Source organism: Vicugna pacos, chromosome 14, assembly GCF_048564905.1.
Source record: "Vicugna pacos chromosome 14, VicPac4, whole genome shotgun sequence".
Lineage (NCBI taxonomy): Eukaryota > Metazoa > Chordata > Mammalia > Artiodactyla > Camelidae > Vicugna > Vicugna pacos.
The window spans coordinates 4,152,910-4,164,123 of NC_133000.1; the positions used below are offsets into that span (position 1 = coordinate 4,152,910).

The 11,214-nt window shown below is 38.0% G+C and overlaps 1 protein-coding gene and 1 long non-coding RNA gene across 4 annotated transcripts in view; one reads left to right on the forward strand and one right to left on the reverse strand.

The window, feature by feature from the left end:
- Nucleotides 1-4,877, reverse strand: part of LNX2 (ligand of numb-protein X 2) — a 28,045-nt gene extending 23,168 nt beyond the window's left edge. For both annotated transcript variants that reach the window (XM_072976046.1, XM_072976045.1), the window contains exon 1: nt 4,471-4,877. In XM_072976046.1, coding sequence (XP_072832147.1) covers nt 4,471-4,877 — 407 coding nt within the window. The remainder of the gene's footprint in view (nt 1-4,470) is intronic.
- Nucleotides 1,065-9,183, forward strand: LOC140701073 (uncharacterized). 2 transcript variants are annotated; one of them, XR_012079843.1, is made up of 4 exons: nt 1,065-1,843; nt 4,113-4,212; nt 4,482-4,909; nt 8,305-9,183. It is a non-coding gene; the product is annotated as an uncharacterized lncRNA (long non-coding RNA). The 2 variants fall into 2 exon arrangements; XR_012079844.1 differs by lacking the exon at nt 8,305-9,183 and having other exon boundaries at nt 1,073-1,843; nt 4,482-4,953.
- Nucleotides 9,184-11,214: the final 2,031 nt, after the last annotated feature.

Genomic DNA, 11,214 nt, shown 5'->3' on the forward strand with positions numbered 1-11,214 from the left:
CTACTTGAAGACATGTTGGCTGAAATCTTTTCAAGATTGATGAATCTTGAAAACAGCAAGAGTGAAGTGCCTCATCAGAGAGAAGGGATCCTCAGTAACACTGCCAGCTGTTTCTCTTCAGAAACTATGAAGAGAAGGCCGTGGATAGCATACTCGGTGCTTAAAACAAAAAAGATTGTCAACCAAGAACTCTACATCCAGTAAAACTACCCTTCAAAAACAGGAGACAGGCAAAGGGTATATAGCTCAGTGGTAGAGTGCATGCTTAGCATGCAGGAGGTTCTGGGTTCAATCCCTAGTACCTTTGTTAAAAAAACAGTAACAAAATAACCCTAATTACCTCCCCCCCCAAAAAAACAGGAGAAATTAAGACATTCCTAGATAAATGAAAACCAAGTCTGTTGTTAGCAGATCTTCCCTACAAGAAATACTAAAATAAGTCCCTCAGCTGATACGAAAGGACCTTAAGAGAGTAACTCAAATCCACATGAAGAAATAAAGATCACTGGTAAAGGTACTCCATACATATAAAAGACAGCATTAAAGTACTTTTTGGTTTAAAACTCCTCTTTGGTCCTATTTGATTTAATAATCAAAAAAAATAAAAATAATAATTCTGTTTTGATGGGCATATAATGCATAAAGCTGTAATTTATATAACAATAACAGTACAAAGGAAGGGGGAAGGAATGAGGTATTTATGAACTAAGTTCTTGTGTACTGGTGAAATCGAGTTGGTATTAATCTGAACTAGATTGTTATAACATGTTAATTATAATCCCTATGGCAACTAAGAAAATAATTGAAAAAATAAGTAAGCTAAAATGTGAATTTAAAAGAGCAACCTTCTCTCAGTCTACCCTGACCCTTAAAGGCTTTAAAACTACTTGATGAACTATAAAAGCATAGTGTAGAAAAAGACTAAAGGTTTTCTCTATATCGTATGAACTTTTTAGAATACTGTTACTATAAGTTTAAAGAGGAAAAGAAAAAAATCAATCTGAACCTTGCCATAAACTAGGACACAAATGCTCAATTTAGCCCCCGAAATTAACATTTACAATTACCATAAGCTTTAAATGTTAAATGGCTCAGGATGAGGCAGGGATGTGGGGTAGAGAAGGGAGGAGGAATCCTTTATAGTTGACGTTACTTGGCAGAATTTCACAAAATAATTACTAAAACGTTATATGCGTCATTACTATATAGAGAGTATTTCTTAAGGGCTTTAGTTCTCCTTTCAAAGATGGGCATCTTCCCTTGTCTTTTAAAATTCTTCATTGTTTTCCTAATATATAATCAGTTAATAATTAGTAATTTTATTTAAAAACACAGTCATCTTTCATAAATGTTTTACTTTCAGCCAAAGGAGAAAATGTCAGCTGTTCTCACACTGAAGCAGATTTCTTAAGAGTAGAATTTCATTCAATAGGGAAGGTAATTTTAAACTCAAAATTACCAGATTTATACAAACTATTTCTGATGCTGTATTTCTACTAATAATTAAAATAATCATAATTCTGTGTCTCATGATATCACTCTTATTGCTAGTTTGTGTTGGTTTTAAAACATAGCTGCAAAATTTTTTTAACCTCTCCCCATGAAGTGAAGCTTATGTCCCCTCCCCCTGAATCTGGGTGGGTCTTGTGACTACACAGAAGGGATGCTATGTGACGTCAAGGCTAGATCTTACAAGGCCATGCAGCTTCTGCCTTATTTACTGGAACCTATATAAGAACTTTCAATACCCTGAGGCCACTGTGCTGGGGAGGCCACTAGTAGGCCCTCCTGTGGTCCAGTCCTAGCTGAGGCATGCCTCTGGGGACCTCCATCAAGGTGCCAGGTATGTGAGGGAAGCAGCCATCTTGGAAGCAAATTCTCCCGTTCCAGCTGCTGCAGTCCCGGGCTTTCAGTCCTTCCCACCTGGGACCCAGATACAACAGAACAGAGACCAGCCATCCCTGCCTGCTCTGTCTGAATCCCTGACTGGCAGAATCCAGTGCTCGCTGATTTATGTCACGGTATCTGGGATGGTTAGTTTCTCAGCAATAGATATCCTGAACACAGACTAGCCATTTAACTGAGCAAACATTAGATGAGCGTTAACTTTCTATTTTTTTATAATCAATAGGCACTCTTAGCTGTTTACATCAAGCACCTCACCTACCTTTTCAAATCATTCCCCTTTTTCAATGTATCTTTCACAACACAGGCCTAAGACACTTTGGAAATGATTAAATCAGTAGCCCAAGTATTAATAAACACACTTGGAAAATGGAACTTTCAACTGGACATAATTACTTAGCTTTTATCAACCTATAAATGAAAGGATAGTTTGCAATTTCCAAGTTTTTACATCATCAACATAAACAGCTTGATAGAACATATCAATGGAACTTCAACTACATACTAAATTCTTGTATGCATTTTAGTCAAGAAAATATTCCTAATATAGTTGCGTAATTTTATCTCACTGCTATCAAAATCATTAACTGAACTGAGGCTTTGTTCAGTCCCTCTAACATTCCAAAACCAACGTTCGTAAAAGAGTCACAAAAGAACTTTAATCTCCTAAAAAGAACAGTTCTGAGAGAAATAAGAAAAGCCTAAAATCTTCTCCAATTTCAGCCATACCTAGGCCTGACCCGGACCAGCAGATTCAAAGGTTTGGTGTTAATTTCTAGGCGGTCTTTGCTATCATGTTCAGATGTGATGCCTGCTGGTGACCAAAAATACACAAGAATCCAAGATTGCATGCATTTTCAGAAGTCTATATATCTATCCTCCCCTTTTTTCTTAGCTCTTACTTTTTAGACAACGTAGCTTAAGTTTAGGCAATCTCTCTATAAATCTTCATGTTTCTGACATTTTAATAACATCTCATTCTTTCTCATAAATCTAAATTATTTCTAATGAGTACGCTCATTTTATAACACTGATATTTAGGAACAGAATGAACATGTATACTCATGTGTGTATGAAACTTTTACTACCACATAATAGCAGAGAACATGATTCAACCTGTGGAAAGGTCAGCATGGTCTGTTAGAATGGTAAATACGATACTGAAGTTTAAGTCTAGCCATGCCATTACTTAGCTCTAAACCTCTGTGACTCAGTTTCCCTGATTCGTAAAGTGAGGGGACAAGATTAGATTCAATTCTATGATTTCACCTCTGAGTATAATGACAAGCTATTCTACACCAGACCTAAACTACTATTTCTAAATCCAATATACTGTACTATGCACTGTTTTCCATAGCAATCAAGATCACTACAGATTTACACTGCACATATGGCTTAACTTTGAAATTTAGAAATCAATTCATTTATTTCGGTCATTATATGTTGATTCTACCTACTTAAGAGAAAAGAGATGTATTTTAACCCTTCCTAAGGGTATAAATAATTTTAAAGATCAAGTCTTTCATCAAAGTCAAATTATAAAACTGACTAAACAATCAGTTAAATAAATTACTTAACTTAAAAAGCTTTTATTAGTGGAACAAAAACCCCCACTAAAAGTTTTCAAGTTTCCAACCACTACTTCTTGTTCAGTCTAGTCCCTGAAAGCAGAATTTTACAAGATCTTAGCAAATAAAATCAGGAATACAGGCAGACCTCATTTTATTGTACTTCACAGGCACTGCATTTTTTTTTTTAACAAATTGAAGGTTTGTGCAACCCTGTGTGTTGTCAGATGATGGTTAGCATTTCTTAGCAATAAAGTATTTTTCAATCAAAGTATGTAAATCTTTGGACATAATGCTATTGCACCTTTACTAGACTACAGTACGGTGTAAACATAACTTTTATATGCACCAGGAAACCAAAAAAATTCACGGGACTTGCTGTATTGTGATATTTCATATTCGCTTTAATGTGGTGGCCTGGAACTGAGCCTGCAACATCTGAGGAAATGAGGCTCATTTCCATGTTGCAACAATATTATTTTTAACAGCTGTATAATATCCTGATGCACCAACAGTATTACTGTATTTTTAATCCTTCCTGTTAACTAGTTAGATTGACTCCAGTTTACTGAACTCTGCACAGTGTTGAAGGGAACATCTTTATATACAATTTTTCCTTCTTCTGGATTATTTCCTTAGGATAAAAAGCTAGATACAGTGATACTGACATTTAAAGTTTCTGAAACAAACTGCCAAACTGCCTTGCAGAAAGAGTCTATCATTACATCCTGCTACCCATGTGAGTATAACAACTTCACATTATACCAGCAAAAATTATTAGTAGGTATAAAATGGTACTTCTTGTCTATTTTTATATTCATGTTTTTGATAAATAACAATGTTAAATACTGTTCCATACAACTTATTTATTGTATCTCCTGTATTCGATTTGTCCATTTAATTATTAATACCTTGGTATTTTTTTTAATCAAGTTTTTATTTGTTTGAGCAACCTTTTTATAAAGTTATTAGAGTTACTTTTTTTTTTTTTGCTTACCTGTTTTTAAGATGCGCCTCCAGATCACAGCGTTGCATTACATCTTGGCACACTGAAGAAAACGGACATAAAACCAGTAATTTGTCTAGAAGTTTATGAACTAGAATACTAGACTTCTTACACAACTTAAAGTGAAGTCTTTTCCGGTCCAATGGACAGAAATCTTTCTCCTGTAAGAAGTTTCTGAGGCACTTGCAGCAGAATGTGTGTCCGCAGGGGGTGTCTATCGGCTGCAGCAGAGGCTGAAGGCAAATATGGCAGACCAGGTCATCATCCACCTCATCCTGGTAGTTGTACAAGTGGTTTTCTCTTGTCCAGTGCTGTTGGCCACATTCAAAACACAGAGGATTGAAAGAGGAAGAGGAAGTCTGTTCCACAGACACCATCTCATCACTTGTCGTTCCCATTCTGAATCAACCGAAGCAGTCTCTGTATCTTCGTAAGTCAGACTTCCACTAAAGGTTTGGTTTCCTTTAAAAGACAGTGATGTATCTGGCTAAAACCAAGGTCTGTTTTCCTAGACAACACAAAACAAAACAACCAGAAAAGTAGTATCAATCAAGACAGGCTAAAAGAATCAACATAATATTACTAGTTAACTTCTTGTTTTAGTAAAAGATTAAAATTTAGATCAGGCAATAAATTAGTCATAAAAACATAAAATGAAATCAACTAATTCCCTTACTGGCTAAGAAAAATGACTTACATTGCCAAGTTCTCAGTGAAAAAAGAATTTAGGATTAAAAGCAAAGATGCCATATTAATATATGATGTGACATAAGAAACAATTTGTTCTACTGACTGAAATCCCCCAATATGTCACTGCTCAATGGTGGTTTTAATGCCAGTTAATCTTCATAGTACGTTAATAATGCAATCTGAGGTATATTGTGTAATACATTTGCACTTGCCATCCCACTCATGGTTCCCTGTTTCTGACTGATTTTATATATTTACAGTGTTATCTCAAAGATGTTGTCTTTGAAATGTAGTCTTAAGGATAATTCAGTGTCTGTCTAAAAAAACTGAACTTTGCTCTACACTGGGAAAAAATTTGAATATTCTCTCTCTATATAATGTGGATGGTAGAGAGATAAACCTGAAGAGCATATAAAATTAACATCTGTGCCAGCTCCACAAACTTCAATACTATTTTATGCCATTAAGAGAAACAACCTGCTATAATTCAATTAAACAGATAAGACATGTTATAAAATGTTAATCCCACCTTGTATTATTCCACATTCCCATTGGTTCTTGCTTCCTGAGAGCAGCACTGTGTGTGTGTGTGTGTGTGTGTGCGTGTGCGTGCGCGCGCGTGCGTGCACACGCCTCCTCTATGCCAGCAGCCTGCCTCAGTTCAGCACACGGCCAGCAAGGAATGCTCCCCTCACATACGGGTTTCCACACCTCCCGCTGCCGTAGCACCAGAGTTTAAAATCACCTCCAAAGGCAGCAGCTATGTTCGTTCTGAATATTTACAGAACGTTATGTGCCAAACACGGAACAAAGAGGGAGGAGGGGTAGGGAGAAGACAGTTAGGAAAGCCAATTATGAAAATTCAATGGACTAAGTAGTGTCAGATTCTAAGAAAGCCGTGCACAGGATGCTGAATGAATGCAGAGAAGGCGGAGGAGAACTGGCATCTGATTCAGTTTGACTCTGCGGACAGAAATACTTTCAAAAGGGGAAACAACATAGATGCTGGGCTTTGACAGGAAGCAGTGGCCAGAGAGGAAAACGGACCAGGGCGCCTCGGCCAAGACCCAGAGCCTGAGCAAGCCCTGCACACTCGGGAATGCGGGCAGATAAAACGTCTGAGGCAAGAAAATGGACTCAGGGCAGGCGACTTAAGACCCAGCCTCCTGCACAAGGTCAGAAAGAGCAGGACGCAGTGTTACCACCACTAGCATTTATTTCACTGATGAAACTCTCTTCTCATCACATATGTGTATTTGCTACTTTATTTACATAGAGTATGTATCAGAAAAACAGTATTAGCATTTCACCAGATTTAACAAGAACTGCTATGAATGCTGAGGGGTGGGACAAGACTCTCACAGGATGGCTGCCCTTAGATGAACTGCGTATTTTAAAAAAAAACTTAATAATAATAGCAGCCTGTGATGTAAACTATCAGTACAACATTAAGTGAGCAAACACTTCTTGTGCTTTATAACTCATGGGGCTTACTCTTCACGTTCTGAGCATCATAATTTTTTAAAAATTAGTTCAAGGCATGTGAGATTATGGAGAGAAACATCATTTACCTCAGGCAGACAGATGGCTTCAGCCCAGGTATTTTCATAGAGAATGTCCACAGACTTGTTACCTGCTCAGCAAGAAAATCCATCTATCCTTTGTACTTCTTTGTGATAAGATTTATTCTAATTTTTTTCCCTCAAGAAAATATTCTACAATCCTGGCCTCCCACATAATGACTAAGGAAGCATTTCTCCTAAGACTATCATATTTCAGCTATTTTCTAAATCTCTAAATAACTTAGTTCTTTGATTATTTTCATTTTATCACAAAATCTTTTCATGAGGAAAAATAACATGTTCCCATTGAAAAATACCAAATAACAACTGCATTATCAACTGCCCTGAAATGCCCCTGGGTTAACAAACGTTAAATGAAAATTTATCACAGGCAGATCACTAACATGTGCACAGAAATACTGACTGAGGAATTTCAACGCCATGTGGCCTGCGCAGTTACGAGCACGCACCCTGGCCAGTCTGTGAGCATTAGGGCCCTGGTTCAGTCATCTGCTAGCTCTAGGACTGCACTGCATTCCTCTAGGGCTGTCTCCTCCTCATATATAGAACAGGGCGAGTCACAGGGCCTACCTCAAAGGGGTGATCTGAGAATATAAATATAAGCTTAAAACTGCCTGGCATACAGCAGGTGCTGTGTAAGTGTTAGCCATTGTTACTGTTACTAACGATAAACAAACATTCAGACAGATTTTATGATCTGCCTAAAGCCATACGACTTACAATTACTCAATAAGACAGGAGGAAGATAAGTCCAGTTCTTTCTTATTTCAGAATAACCCAACAGTAAATGAAGTAATTATAGGAAAGAGGAAGGGCATTTCAGGAAAGCCTCAGTGCATGAATTCGGTAAGGATAAAGGCCGCCTGGGCCAAATTTTCTAATCCCCAAGCCCACCCCTCTGCTCCCAGCCCACTTTGCGAGCATGTCCTCTGCAACAACTCACACCACTTTTCACACTGGGGTCCTTCACTCAGCAACAAGCTCTCTAAGAGGGGGACCTCCCACAGGGGAGAAACTCAACAATGCTGAATGACCGACTGGTGACAAGACGCTTGTTCACTCTTACTCAGTTAGGTGGCCAGGAACACCTTTACACACCCAGGAGGCGATACCCATGTTTAATTCTGATGTCAGAGATTCTATTAGCACAATTTGAAATATTAAAATACAAGTTGAGTAAATAATAGTCAAATTTTTCCAAAATACAAGATAAAATGTAGCATAATATGTAGTTTTACAAACTACATTATCAAGTGTAGCTTAATATTCCAGGAATAGTAAACAGATGAAGCTATTAAATTGGCTGGGAAAATTACAACACATTTTAAATAATATCTTGAAAAACAGCCAGTGCAATGGAGAGGGAGTTACAACATGACACTGCTTACTGCCTAACTCCAGTTATGATGAACCAGCTTGCTCTTCCTGGTTTGTGAGACAAGAATATCCTGCTACATCATAAGGACTCTCAGGAGTGACAGTTTTTCAGTTAATTTGCACACTCCCAAATATGTTATTCAAATCATTTCTCTTAATTGTACTTTTGATTCAGGCTGAAAGAGTCCTCACTGGCCCTAACCTAGAAGATCCAGCCCAGGATAAAAGATGATGAGCTAAGGGTTATCACTGAAGTACGGTTAGATGGGAAACAGCTCTGGTTCCTTCTCATCGATTCAAGTTTGAGGACACCTCTCCTCACGCGCCCTGGCAAAATCCTGCTCATGCCCTAGGTGTTAGCTCCACCGCCACCTCCTTGGTCAGATCCCATCAGCTGCCCTCCTGCTCGTGGGACAGCCCTCTTCCCGTCTTGTCCGTCCCTGCTTTTCACACATATCTTCACCTCAGCAATTACTACATCTGTGTGCTTGGACATATGTCTTTTCACTCCTTGAGGGTAGAGAGTCTTCTTTTATCTCTTGTATTCCCAGGTCTTGGCACATATTATGCAATAAAAAAAAATTTGTTCTCAGGCTCATATGGGAGCCTGAAATGTGTAAGAGTCCTGAGATGTATTATGTAACTATGTAAATATGTGAGAATACCTTGCGCATTAATTTTCCGCACTGCAAAGGGATCAACACACTGGACCCTGCCTTACAATTACAAACAAATGAGGAGTAAGAAAACATTTTCTTTAATCTTCCAAAGTCTGGGGAAAGTTTCTCTTTTTTGCTTGATGATATCAACACAAGCAAGTTTTCCTACTGTGTGTATCACTTACCAGCTTTCATAGCTGCCTCTGTATAAAGTAGTGGTTGTCAATCTCCTACAACAAGGACCCCCTGACCCACCCTGGACAAGTCTGGCTGTCTTTTAAAAAACTAACATGCAACTACCATACCATACAGTCTAGCAACTGCACTCCTGGGCTCTTATCCCAGAGAAATAAAACTTAATGTTTGCACAAAAACTGGCTCAGCTTTATTTGTAATGGCCCCAAACCAGAAACAACCCAGATGTCCCTCAGCAGGTGAATGCTTAAACAAACTATGGTGCATCCACACCATACCACACGGCTCAGCAATAAAAAAGAATGAACTACTGATAAACACAACAGCCGAGGTGAACCTCAGAGAATTATGCTGAGACAGTCATCCCTAGAAGGTTATACTATATTATTTCATGTATATAACACTCTTGAAGTGATGATGCAATTAAGTTAATTAAAGTGTTTATCCATTGGCTAATAAAATAATAAACCCATTACATGTTAAAACTTTCATGAAAATTTTTCTTCAAAATAAAAAAATACAGTGAGGAGAAAGGCACTGTTTATGTAAAATGTGTTTTGTAAATCTGGAGTCTCAAATCTTTTCTGCTTTCAATCTGTTGTGAGATCACATGACAAGTTTCCTCTGGAAAACTCTACTGGACACTCATGAGAGGAGGAGCGTGAAAAAGGCAGGTAACGTCTAGTGGTACTGGGAAAACAGTTTGACCTTGTGGATCCAATGAAAGAACAGAGGGTCCTGGGTCCCACTTGGACAACAAGTGATGCAGAGTGCTGAAGGGTCCGGACACCCCTCTTTCATAAGAAGTACCAATCACTAACCAACACTACTTTTTAAAAAGACAAAAACTGAAAAAAGCAAAATGCTGAGGTGAGGAGGTGAGCCTGTACCGGAGGAGTCTGCCTTTCCTGGAATGAAGTTCTTTCCCTAGAGCTTGTTCCCACGGGAGGAAGCCTATCCGGATATTTGGCTGTACAGAAATATTCAGTATATTATATAAGACCCTTACATAAATTCTATTCTTAATCAGAACTTATTTCCTACTGCAGGTCATGAGGAAAACAACCAAGGTATCAGTTTCCAACAATTCCACATTTATAACTTATAATTCTCTCACTGTCTACGTAAGCTGTAATTCAGCACACTTAGCTCTGTCTCCTATCCTTTTCTAACAAGTACAAATATTTGAAAAACCATTTAAAAATTCTTAAGATGCTACTTGTAGCTAGATGTACCGTATTTAGTAATCTAGAAAATTAGTAAGCTGAGCAAAAAAAAAGCTAGAAGCTATGAAACTTGGGCTCCGAGCTTCATGCCAGCTGGGTAACTAGGTCACTACACAATTCATTTTCATTCACCGCACGTTTATCCAGTGTCTACTAGGTGCTGGGACTGCAGAGACATTCTGGTGCCTTGGCTTCCTGTCTACACACTATCAGCTCTGCTTAAATAGTAACTGACTCCACATGCAAACACACAAACACATGAAATTTAAATCTAGCTCCAAATTCTCATGATTTTACCTTTTCACACACAATAAAATATTTACTGATACAGCATATTTACCTTTCAGTCCTGACATGTTACTGTTTTTTGATAACTTTAATAATCTCCCAAATACTTTATAAAATGGACGTTAAATTGTGGCTGGCAGAGAATTTATAAATTTCAAATGTCCTTCTACCTTTAGTTCTTCTAATTTTGAACCACTCAGCTATGATGAAAACTTTTTAATGCAAAAACCAAACTGGATTATCTGCCCAATTCCTGCAGGCTCAGAGTTATACTAGAGTTATACTTCTAAAAATTACACTGAATTATGTTATCTTAGAGTGATTTAAAAGCAGAATTGATATAAAACTTTCAAAAAGGAAATACACCAGAGGGAATGCTAAACATTTCTATACAGCTAAATACCCAGACATACCTCTGCCAATAAGAAAAGACCTCTGTGGAAAGAACTTTCTTCCAGAAAGACACCCTCCCCCTGCACGTGACCTAGTCTCAGCAGTGCTCCTCAGCAGCCGCCTGAGTCTTAATGTCGCAAATTCTTAAGAGTCGCAAAATACATAAGCGATGCGAGGTGGGTTGTGAGGGGAAGCCCAGTTTTCTTTGGTTTGGTTTTACTGCACGTGATGTTTACCGGCTGGACGTCATTTAAATACTTCTCTATATGACATTCAAAGGCAGGGGTTCTGATTTTAATAAGTTAACTAATCTATTTTCTTCTA